At 45.2% G+C, this 12,206-nt stretch overlaps 1 protein-coding gene across 30 annotated transcripts in view; it reads left to right on the plus strand.

The window, feature by feature from the left end:
- LOC116922715 (Down syndrome cell adhesion molecule-like protein Dscam2) overlaps positions 1 to 12,206 on the plus strand; it is a 31,759-nt gene that overhangs the window by 5,558 nt on the left and 13,995 nt on the right. For 4 of the 30 annotated variants that reach the window (XM_045174328.1, XM_045174333.1, XM_045174334.1 and 1 more), the window contains exons 5-11: positions 1,591 to 1,761; positions 3,179 to 3,328; positions 9,215 to 9,344; positions 9,545 to 9,726; positions 9,820 to 10,074; positions 10,164 to 10,308; positions 10,370 to 10,794. In XM_045174328.1, coding sequence (XP_045030263.1) covers positions 1,591 to 1,761; positions 3,179 to 3,328; positions 9,215 to 9,344; positions 9,545 to 9,726; positions 9,820 to 10,074; positions 10,164 to 10,308; positions 10,370 to 10,794 — 1,458 coding nt within the window. Of the gene's footprint in view, positions 1 to 474; positions 637 to 857; positions 1,020 to 1,203; positions 1,363 to 1,590; positions 1,762 to 1,919; positions 2,085 to 3,178; positions 3,329 to 4,009; positions 4,134 to 4,455; positions 4,580 to 4,663; positions 4,788 to 5,105; positions 5,230 to 5,544; positions 5,669 to 6,494; positions 6,616 to 6,712; positions 6,837 to 7,154; positions 7,279 to 7,347; positions 7,472 to 8,253; positions 8,378 to 8,653; positions 8,778 to 9,214; positions 9,345 to 9,544; positions 9,727 to 9,819; positions 10,075 to 10,163; positions 10,309 to 10,369; positions 10,795 to 11,488; positions 11,777 to 12,206 lie in introns of all 30 variants that reach the window. The other 26 variants (XM_045174336.1, XM_045174352.1, XM_045174335.1 and 23 more) reach the window with 18 other exon arrangements.

Here is a 12,206-nt window from a genome sequence, read left to right on the forward strand (position 1 = left end):
AATGGCTCCCATTCGAAATTGGCTTTTAAAACATTTCAAATAGTTAAGCAATCACTGGGATTTAAGTAAGAAAGGGTGGGTTTCTCAACAAGACTATAATTAAAGAAAAGAAATGACGTGCGATGGTTAGTTGTGTTGCAATCGTACTCGACGTACGTGTCGGAGGATCACGTGATCCTTGGAAACGCGGCCATCCTACGCTGTCACATTCCGTCTTTCGTTGCTGATACGGTCCACGTTGACCACTGGCTCATCGACGAGAATATCATCTCTTCAACATCCGACTGGGGTATCAACTTTCACCCCTCCCCTCTCCCTAGTGTCCCCTATTGGTGACGAGGAGGAGAGAGAGAGAGAGAGACAGAAAAATGGCCACAGGATCGTCTTTGAAAGCCTCGTCTTCCGTTATTTATTTTTTTTTTCCATTTTTTGGATAATGATTGTTGATATTCAATTACCTGTCCACACCGACAGTCGTGAGCCAAGAGTACGACACGGACGTCAACAAAGAATATGTTATTCGCGGCAACAGCGCCCTCATCAAATGCCAATTCCCTTCGTTCATGGCTGACCACCTCCAAGTTGAATCGTGGATCATTGACGACGGAACCGTCATTAACCATTCTGAACTCTATGGTACCTGTTCTGCTTAAATGGCTTTCACCTATCAATGCCCCTCCGCCCCACCCGCCCCAGAAATAGGTCTAAATCGGGATCGAGCTTGGCAGATCGAAATCTAATCAACGTGATAAATGTGCTCGACTTGGTCACTATGACTAACAAAAAATGTAGCGGTGCATTCTTTAAACGTAACGCACGAAAAATGATGTTGGTATTCAATTACCTGTCTACCACAGTCGTGAGTCAGGAATACGACACGGATGCCAGCAAAGAGTACGTTATCCGCGGTAACAGCGCCCTCCTCAAGTGCCAGTTTCCTTCATTCATGGCTGATCACCTCCAAGTTGAATCGTGGATGATTGACGACGGAACCATCGTGATCCATTCCGAACGCTATGGTACCTCCCACATTTTAAAAAGAAACAATCCCTCCTTTTACATCCCCCCAAACCCTCCACCCTTGTTAAACACAGGTGTGATCAGTCGGGGGATGGAGCTCGAAGATGAATAATGCGCAATCAATGATTTCTCTTTTTTTTTTTTTAATGAATTTTGTTTTAATGATCAATCGCGATAATGTAGTGGTGCATCAAACGTACCAAACGGATGTCAACCTGGAACATGTCATCCGCGGGAATAGCGCCGTGCTCAAGTGCAGCGTTCCCAGTTTTATCGCCGACTTCGTCACCGTTGATACCTGGCTGATTGACGACAATCACGTCGTTCATGGCGACTCGTTCGGTAAAAAAGAACAGTCTCCCCCCCCCTCTCCTCTCTCTCTATCCCTCCACGAAAATGGCGCCCCACTTTTTGAAAAATATCTAAAACAAAACAGGCGCGCACACGCAATCAACGTCACACATCTAGGGCGTCGGGTTTTCGATTTTTTCCTTCTTGTTTTTGTAGTTGCTTTCGTTGTTGTTGTTCATTGATTGTGAATGAAACATTGTACTACCCCACCATGTGCAGTCGTCCAATCCAGTTACGTCATTGAAGTCAACAATGAGCACGTCATCCTGGGCAATTCGGCAATGCTGAAATGCACCATCCCATCATTTGTAACGGATTTCGTCCATGTGGCTTCTTGGACGATACTGGACGAGCGTGGAGAACTCGCTAATCTCGATACCCAGTCATCGGGTATTTTCTTAAATTTAAAAACGAAAACAAAAAATGTTGGGTCCATCGTTTTTCCGCCACCGAGAGTACAATACTAAGCAAAAAATTGCTTTAAGGCTATTAAAGAATCATTGCTCCATAAATGTCAATTAAGTTGATTGATCTGCCCCCTTGCGTAGTGGTATTGCAGTCGTACGAGAGCGAAGTGGGTAACGAATACGTCATACGAGGAAATTCGGCCTTGCTCAAGTGTGGCATACCGTCCTACGTAGCCGATTTGGTCCAGGTTGCAGCCTGGCTGGATGACCACGGTCAAACTTACCACCCAACCGACACCTCGTCTGGTAAAAATTAAAAGAAAATTTTAATCCGGAAATACTTCCCCTCCTTTCCCTTTTTAAAAAATCCTATGGAGAGGGAAATTGTAATTTTAGATCTTCATCTTCAATGACGTGATTGGTTATTTGAATTTTTAATTGATTTGCTATTCCCCCGTTAAAAAAAAAAAATTGGAAGCCGTGTGGCAGGATTATGAAGTCCGTGTTAACGATGAGTTCGTTCTGCGTGGGAACGCCGCCCTCCTGAAATGTTTGGTGCCGTCTTACGTGAGCGACGTGGTCCAGATTGAATCCTGGACGTCGGGTCAGGGCGAGGTGTTTGGTGGCACTGATTGGGGTAAACAAAATCGTCATCATCTTACACTCGCCCTTTTTATGTTTCAGTGGTGAGCCAGTCGTACCAGGTCCATGTGCACGATGAATACGTGTTGCTAGGCAACGCTGGGCTCCTTCGATGTTTGATTCCGTCGTTCGTCAGCGATTTTGTCATCGTCGACACTTGGGTGGGCGGTGATGGGACCCATATTACGGCCGACAGCCACGGTATTGATTTACAAAAAAGCCAACGTGATTCATTGAAAAAAAAATCTCTGTGTCAATGTCTTGGCACTGCTCTCTTAGATCCATCCGGAAACGCCGGATTGGACCCATTAATGAAGCACATTTTCTATTATTTATTGCAGGTTCGACATCAACTAGACCTTCGTTACATTAATGATTTTTGGCAATTTTTAAATTGTGTTTATTTGCAGGTCGATATATTTTTAGTGACTAATGGATTTCTCTCTCCTCCCTCCCCTCCAAATTCCCCTTTTTTAAAAATCTTAATCGTATTCGTCGACCGTTGAATTATGGAGCAATGATTTTAAAAACAAAGACACCCATTTCTTGAAAAAAAAATATTTTTCTTATCAATGCCGTCAACAAGTTTAGCCCAAAATCAACGGTGGCGGATTAACTCTCTCGGATAGAAACAAATGATCGAATTTTTTTCTATGCTTGGGATTTAGGATAAGCGAAATGAGCAGATGATCTAATTCATGTTTTTCTTTCTCTTTTTCGTTGTTTTAAAAACGATGAACATCATTTCAAACAAAAAGATGGCAAGTACATGGTTCTTCCCAGTGGCGAGTTGCATATTCGGGATGTTTCGCCGGAAGATGGATACAAATCTTATCGATGCCGGACTAAACATCGTCTAACTGGCGAGACCCGCCTCAGCGCCACAGCCGGTCGTCTAGTCGTCACCGGTGAGTTACCCGAACGACCCTCACAAGTTTTAATAAATTTTTATTAACCAGTTGACAAAGTTAGATTTAAAACAAATCAAACAATCAAGTCTTTCGAAAGAATTTTTAAAATTAAAATTTGTGTAAAATTTCAAAAGGAATTCAATTAACTTTGTCACTGGTAGACTCGACTGCACTGCCTGAATGTTGGGATAGGGTACCCCTGCTGCACAATGAAACGTAGAAAACAATTTGATACCAAAGAAAATTTCAAACAAAAATGACGTAAATATTTGTGAAACCAATGACGAAAGGTGCAGGGGACCGGTCGGTGGAGAGACGCGGCTGGGAACTCTTTTTTCCTTTTTTTTTTTTTTTAAATTAGAAACATCCATATAGTATCCTCAACCCCCCTAAGAATCTTGCAAAAACTGTTGACTCATGTCATTTATCCGCCAAATGTGTGTAGAGCCAATCAGCAGCGGCGCTCCGCGAATTCCTGCGTTAACCAAAAGTTACGTCATTGAACGTCGTTCCGGCCAAAATGTGGCGCTGTTTATTGCCGTTCAGGGTTACCCCGTTCCTAGCTTCCGGTAAGCAAAAAAAAAAAAAGTGTGTGTAGTATAAAATGACTCACACACACCTTTTTTTTTTTCCTTATACATTTTCCTCCGTCACGAATGTGTACAAACAAATTCCTAGAACCGTTGAGCAACGTAGCTCCTCGCGTGGGTGCCTCAGCCAAATCTTACGTCTTTGTTAAATCCGAACGTCAGGCGTTGGCCATGTTCTGCGAAGCTCAGAGTTTCCCCATTCCTTCCCACAGGTTAGTAGTATCGCAGTTCACTCGGTTGAGTAGTAGTCTAAAAATGGCCATTTCATTTCCCCCCCTGAAAAAGAAAAGCAGATGTTTCCATTTCCTTCCCCTCTTATCTCTCTCTTTTTCATCCGCAGTCTTCTCTGAAAATAAATAGACCGTCTGTCTATATTTTGAAATGGCGGCACAGCTTTAAAAGGCAAGAGGTTTATATTGGGAACAGTTCGACATTTTCGACAAGCGTTTTCATTGCGCACAGGGTATTCGTTTTGAGCAGTGCCTTTCCATATGATTAGATTTAAAAAATTATCATTGAAAAATGGCCATACAGAACCGACCAGCAGCGCAGCTCCACGTTTGGCTTCCGATTCCACTTTGTCTAACGCCAAGAAAGTATTTGGCCGTCCGTTGACTTTACTCTGCCCGGCTCAAGCTTTCCCTGCACCCTCTTTCAGGTACACATTGGCTACAATTGTCCCAACATCCAAAATGTGCCCAGTTTTTTAAAGGAGACTATCTAAAACGATGTGATGATTTAGAACCGACTAGTAGTACAGCGCCACGTTTCGCCACCGATTCGGCTATTTCCAGCTCGAGAAAGATTATTGGACGTTCGTTGACTTTGCTCTGTCCGGCCCAGGCTTACCCTGCTCCGGCATTCAGGTATCCAATTGGCAATCGTAGAATTATTTGAACGGGGTTGACGTCTTTTGAAAAATTGTAAAGAGATTAGTTGAATATTAATGAGAGCGTAACTGTCGATAGAACCGACAAGTAGCACGGCCCCGCGTTTTGCTTCTGATTCAACCAATTCGAAACGAATGACGGGCCGTCCGCTCACTCTCCTCTGTCCGGCTCAGGCTTATCCTGCACCTGCCTTCAGGTAAAAACCGGTTTCAGCCATTCCAACAGTTCGGGCAATGTTACAAATTGAGACTTCCGTTGAAATTAAGTCTGGTAGTAATTATCGGAATCAATTAGAACCGACCGGTAGTAGCGCTCCAAGGTTTCCCACTGAATCGTCGAGTTCCACCCTCAAGAAATCTTCTAGCATTTCCATCAATCTTTTGTGCCCCGCCCAGGCCTACCCTGCACCTTTGTTCAGGTGAATAACCCTTCCCCTAACGTTTACGGCAGGATATACTAGTTTGCCTTGTTGCAATAACTCGAAAGCTAAATTGCGCCGTTTTGAATACATTAGAGCCGACGAGCAGTAGCGCTCCGCGTTTTGCTTCAGACTCTTACGTCGGTTTCCAGTTGAGGAAAAATTCAAGAATGGCCATCAATCTTTTATGTCCCGCTCAGGCCTACCCTGCACCTTTGTTCAGGTGAAAAAAAAACCCTTCCTAATATTCGCGGGCACGATAGTTGCAATTGGGTTGTCGATGTCGAGTATAAAATTGCGTCGTGTTTTATGCAGAACCCACGAGTAGTAGCGCTCCAAGATTCGCCTCTGAATCATTTGGTTTCGTTTTGAGGAAAAATCTGGGAATGTCCATCAATCTTTTATGCCCTGCCCAAGCATTCCCTGCACCTTTATTCAGGTAGATAAATAATTATCTACGTCTGCTGTGAGTGTAGCAAAAAAAAAAAAAAAAAACCTTGGTGGCTTTATACCTTATCCGATTTGATTGAGTCCAAAATTTCAATGTCGTCGATAGAACCAACGAGTAGCAGCGCACCTCGATTGACGGGTGAATTTTCTCTGGTTGCTTTGAAACGCCATCGAGGCTCTTCTTCGACGTTGACGTGCCTAGCGCAGGGTTTTCCCGCACCTGTCTTCAGGTAATCCATCGAAACTACACCGGGAATTACCCGCCCCAAACATTCAGGCCGTTCTTTTCTCGATCAAAAACTCTTTAAGCCACCAACGACGTGTCCCGTTTTGTTTTTGTGTTCAGAACCGACAAGCAGCAGCGCTCCTCGTTTATCGGGCGACTTCTCTTCTGTGGCTTTAAAACGTCATCGAGGCTCTTCGTTGACGTTAATGTGCCTAGCGCAGGGTTTCCCAGCTCCGCTTTTCAGGTACTAAATGCACCGCTATTGATATCAACATTCAGACAGGGGCTAATCCACTCGATCAATGAATGATTCATTAATACGTTTTACGTTTTATCGTAAATGCGATGTAGAGCCGACGAGCAGCACGGCTCCTCGCGTGTCGGCTGACGTGTCTATCGCCTTTCTGAAGCGCCAAAGAGGCCATACGACCAATCTTCAATGTCAGGCCCAGGGTTTCCCCGCACCTCTCTTCAGGTATACACTTGCCATCTCTTAGTTTTGCGTAAAAAACATTCAGGAAGATGCTGTCGCTTAGTTTTGATGTGAAAAGAGATGATTGACCGGAATTTTGATTCCGTGTTACTTTAGAACCGACTAGCAGTTCGGCTCCTCGATTTGCCAGCCGCTCGTCTGTCAATCTCATCGAAGATTTCCGGTCCAGTTTCTCGCTATTCTGTCCAACTCAGAGTTACCCAGCGCCCGTTTTCAGGTCAGCCGATAACGTGTCTAACATTCAGGCAGCGAATAGCGATTGTTTTCACTTAGAATCTAAGATGAAAGTTAACGGTTTTGTCGATGTTATTAAGAGCCTACGAGCAGTTCCGCACCGCGTTTTGCTAGCCGGTCTTCTGTCCACCTTATGCGTCAAGATTTGAAGGCCAGTTTCTCACTCTTCTGCCCAGCTCAAGCCTATCCAGCTCCCGTCTTCAGGTTAGCCCCTTTAAAACATTCAGGCAAAATCGGGGCTTGTTTTTAAAGGAAAACTTTTGTCTAAAGTATCGGATAACATTTAGAGCCGACAAGTAGCGCAGCGCCGCGTTTTGCTGTGAAAATGTCACTGATTGTAGAACAGCGCCAATCGAAATCGTCCTCGCTTTTGTGCCAGGCTCAGGGCTATCCTACTCCCGTTTTCAGGTAGGAGACCACACATTCAGGCAGTTCTATAACGTCGAAAGTCATTTTTCATTAGCTCTGCTAAGATGATTATCTCTGACTTTCGGGTTGATGTTTTGTTTTAAAACCAAAAAGAGCCAACTAGTAGCTCTCTACCGCGTTTCTCAGCCGAACTGTCAGGTGTCATTGTTAAAAGACAGCGGGCTAACCAACTGGCTCTTACCTGTCCGGCCCAGGGTTATCCCGTACCATCATTCAGGTTAGCAACTTGATTTGCTTAACAACAATCACATTTTTTGAAAAACATCTCATTGATGCTATCAATCAGAACCAGTTAGCGGGTCCCGACCGCGTTTCTCCTCCGAATTAAAGAGTGGCACTGTCGAGCGCTCCTCTTTGTCTCCTTATTCATTGACGTGTCAGGCGCAGGGTTTCCCCGTTCCTGTTTTCAGGTGAATAATTAATCTCATACTGTTACGCGCTTCATTTATAAAAAAAAGAACCCGTGAGTGGATCCCGACCGCGTTTCTCGACTGAACTGGGTGGTAACTTGGAGCGCTCTTCTTTGGTTCCATTCTCTGTGACTTGTCAGGCGCAGGGTTATCCCGTACCCGTGTTCAGGTGAATCATTTCATCTCATAGTGTTACATCTCGTCTTTCCCTTTAAAAAAAAAAAGAGCCCGTGAGTGGATCTCGTCCGCGTTTCTCTACCGAATTAAAAGGCGGCAACTTGGAACGTTCCTCTTTGTCGCCTTTTTCTCTGACATGTCAGGCTCAGGGTTACCCAGTACCAGTTTTCAGGTTGGTTCATTTCTGATTGACAATCCAACAATTTTTCAAATTAAATCAGAGCCGAGTGGCAGCGTCAAACCGCGTTTCTCTACGGCGGCCACCAGCACTTCGTTGTTGCACTCTAATTCCGCCGCCCTGAGTCTTTTTTGCGCCGCTCAAGGCTTTCCTGTTCCCATCACCAGGTAGCCGCCCTTTCTCCCCCTCCTAATATTCAGGCAGCTTTCAATGTCTCAATGACGTCAATTTCTGAGAGTTTTAATTTGTTAAAAAATAAATAAATAAAAGAACCCGTGAGTAGCGCCCGGCCGCGTTTCGGTACCGATTCAAAAGGTACCGTACTGGAACGGATTGTTAAATTGCCCTTGGTGATGCTGTGCACCGGCCAGGGTTATCCAGTGCCGTCATTCAGGTTAGAGTTATAATGGTATCGATTTTTATTCAGAACCCGTGGGCTCGACCCGACCCAAACTCTCCCTCGATACGAAATTGTTGAGCGCGCAGCATCGGTCTAAAGAGGCCGTACCGCTCTTCTGTCAGGCGCAAGGTTTTCCCACACCTGTCGTCAGGTAATTGATTAACTAAAAAGAAACAGAGTCAGATTAGACCCTTGTACATTAATCCGACGTCAGGCAGACATGTAGTCTTTGAAAAAAGAAGGTAAACAGGTTCTTGTTCGTTAAGGTTTTGTTCTCATCTGAATGTAAAAACAAACAAACTCGTGAGCGGTTAGCGGGGCCGAAATAGACAACCGACGCCAAATTTGTGGTATCCGAACATTCAAGCAGCGGGTGGAGCGATAATTTTTAATAAGAAATTGAAACTTAAAGTGTTGTAAAAAATAGAACCGATGACAAGCGTCCCGCCGCGTCTTCCTCCACGAAGTAAATCTGATATCGTCCGGATGAAGTCGTCTATGAGTGAAGCTCTTTTATGTGAAGCTCAGGGGATACCTGTTCCAACATTTAGGTAATTAAAGAAGATAATAGGGGTTAATGAATGAAAACATATAGAGCCCGTGGGTAGCGTACCTCCGCGACTGCCGCCCAAATCGAAATTCGATACTATCCGGCGGGCCACCGACGGCCCAGTGGCTATTGTCTGTGATGCCCAGTCTCATCCGCCACCTAGTCATCGGTAACTGAACAACACTAGATAACAATCTGTTTGCCTATGTTCATTCAAACACCATCGTAATTGAGGCCGGATGGAACGAGCCCTTTTGTCATTGTCCTTTCTAATTAATGGATTCTCGACATCCATCCGTTGTCGTATAACAATATGGAAGCGTCACGAGTCTTCATCGTGCAACAGGGTTGGATGTTTTTATTTTAAGTGATTTACAGACAGGGAGTTTTATCTTCTTTTTCTCTAAACAAAAAAAAATGTCGAATTCTTCCGAAAAGAACCGAGTTCAAATGTCGCACCTCGTACATCCGGCCGCAAAATCGAAGGCAGTTTAATCGCCGTAGCTGCCATCCAGCGTCAAGCTTATCTTACCTGTGATGTTACTGCTTTCCCAGTGCCTATCTTCAGGTACTTTGTTTTTTTTTCCCAGTATGTTTTCCAGCGAGCGGGAACTTCCCACGACCCTTTCGTGCGATAGCGATTAAAATGGAAAAACAAAAGGAGAGGTCTTATGACCTTTTATGACATTCTGTGGGATATCTTTCCGGAAAATATGTTTTACGGTGTAGCGTAAGCGTTTTTCTGTTTCTTCTTTCTTAAAAATGTAGATGGTACAAATACGTGGAAGGAAGCACAGCCAAGCAGCCGGTCAAACTGGACGACCGCGTCAAACAAGTCAGCGGCACTCTCATCATCAAAGAGGCTAAAGTGGAAGACTCGGGCAAATATTTGTGCAATGTCAATAATTCCGTCGGCGGTGAGAGCGTCGAGACTGTTCTAACCGTAACAGGTACAAAATCCGGTTCACTTTTTATCGTTTTTTTATGCGCTTTGATTGAGGAGTCCAAATTTTAAAACTTTCGTTTTTTCTCTGATTTTTTAGCTCCCTTATCGGCCAGCATTGAACCGCAAGTCCAGACAGTTGATTATGGCCGTCCGGCTACATTGACCTGCAACCCAGAAGGCAATCCCATCAAATCCATCAGCTGGATGAAGGACGGAGTCGCTATGAGTCATACCGACAACGTATTGAGAATTGAACAAGTGCGCCGCGAAGACAAGGGCATGTACCAATGCTTTGTTCGTAACGATCAAGAGAGCGCCCAGGCTTCAGCGGAACTCAAACTAGGAGGAAGATGTAAATCATATTTTTTGTTTAAACAATTGTATTCCCCTTCCGTCCCGGATATTGGTTATCATCCGTTTTTTTTTCTGTTTTTACTGCAGTCGATCCGCCTCAGTTCCTAAGCACCTTCGCCGAACGGACCCTTCAACCCGGACCCAGTGTCTCCCTCAAGTGCTCTGCTTCGGGAAATCCATTACCGGAAATCTCATGGGAACTGGATGGAAAGAAAATCTCATCGTCCGAGAGGTAAGCGTATCGATTGGTAGCGTCAAGTCCATCGAATCTAACCGTGTTTATGGTGGCTTAGGGTTCAAATTGGTCACTTTACGGCCGGAACCAACGAAGTCGTCTCCTATCTCAACATCACGGCAGTTCACACTAACGATGGCGGCTTGTACAAATGCTCCGCTTCCAGCAAAGTCGGACACGCCGATCACTCTGCTCGTTTCAACGTTTACGGATTACCTTTCGTCAGACCTATGGATAAAGTGGCTGTTGTGGCTGGTGAAACGATGATGGTTACGTGCCCCGTAGCTGGATACCCAATTGACACCATTCAGTGGGAGAAAGGTGGCCGTGTTTTGCCCGTCAACCGACGCCAACAAGTTTTCCCCAATGGCACGTTGATCATCGAGAACGTCCAGCGATCGCTTGATCAAGGCTCCTACACCTGCATAGCTAAAAATACGCAAGGATTCTCCGCCAAAGGAAACCTCGAAGTTCAAGTCATGGGTAAGTTCGATGTTTCAATTAACTACCCCGCAAAGAGTCGTCGTGTTGAATTCCGAAATTGCATAAACATTAAATCATTTTTTTCAAGTCTTTTTTTTTTTGAACGGAATAATCAACACGACGAATCTTTGCCCAATTGTGGCTATTCTCTTCTTGGATTCGACATCCAAGTCCAACGAAAAATCGTAATATCCCATGCGAGAAAGAGTTAAATTTAGTGTATTTAAAACAAATGGATACGTGTACAAATTTCGTCAGTCTTACCGGCCATCAATCCGTTCGCGTTTGACCAGCCGGTCTACTCTGGTGACGATGTTCAATTGACGTGTTACGTTGCGCGTGGAGACGAACCGATCGCCGTCTCGTGGACTCTAGATGGCATACCGCTAGACAATAGCCGGCCAGGTGTCAATTTAGTGAATGTGGGTAGCAAGACGAGTCTGTTGACCATGTCCAATGTCAATCACAATTCGGATGGAGAATATCGTTGTGTTGCCAGAAATCCGGCTGGAATATCTTCCTATTCTGCTAATTTAACGGTGTACGGTAAGACGAACAAAAAAACGGGTTTAATAGCACACGAATGTCCCCCAAACGCTAAATCGTCGAAACCGGGAAACTCCGCGTCCGAAAATCCTCTTTAAATAAAGGGAACGTTATGGAACTTTGTCCCACCCTTTTCGTCCTCGTTCAGTACCGCCGAAAATCCTCCCGTTTTCCTTTGGCGATGAACCGTTCACATCCGGCGATTCCGCACACACCGTCTGCGCTGCAGCCGAAGGGGATTTACCGATGGACATCAACTGGGTCTTTCACGGCCAGCCGTATTCTTCAATGATGGGCATCACGACGACCAAAGTGGGACCGAGGTCCAACATGCTACAAATCGAATCGGTAGCAGCAGCGCATAGTGGCAACTACACCTGTACGGCACGCAATAATGCCGGGACACGCAACCATTCGGCCGTACTGGTCGTCTTTGGTACATCAACCGTCCGGAATAAGTGCCCAGTTATCAAACATGTTCCCATATCCTGAAATCGCTCCCGCGATCGCATCGAAAACGGTACAAAAGTAAAAATTGTTTGTTTGCTGTCAGTGGCACCGGTGATTGGGCCGTTCAGTTTCGGTGACACCGAGTACACGCTGGGCATGTCGGCGCAAATCAACTGCATCGTCGTCGAAGGAGATTTGCCGGTTGAAATTAGCTGGACATTTCACGGGCCGTCATCGGCAATGTCCGGCATCGAGACTATGAAAATCGGCTCACGTTCAAGCGTCCTAAATATCGATTCGGTTGCTGCCGATCACGCGGGCAATTACACGTGCATTGCTCGCAATTTCGCAGCCGTCCGCAACTATACAGCCACCCTGAATGTTTACGGTAGTCGATGATCCATTTTCAAGTCTTC

Source organism: Daphnia magna, linkage group LG5, assembly GCF_020631705.1.
Source record: "Daphnia magna isolate NIES linkage group LG5, ASM2063170v1.1, whole genome shotgun sequence".
NCBI classification, from domain to species: Eukaryota; Metazoa; Arthropoda; class Branchiopoda; order Diplostraca; family Daphniidae; genus Daphnia; species Daphnia magna.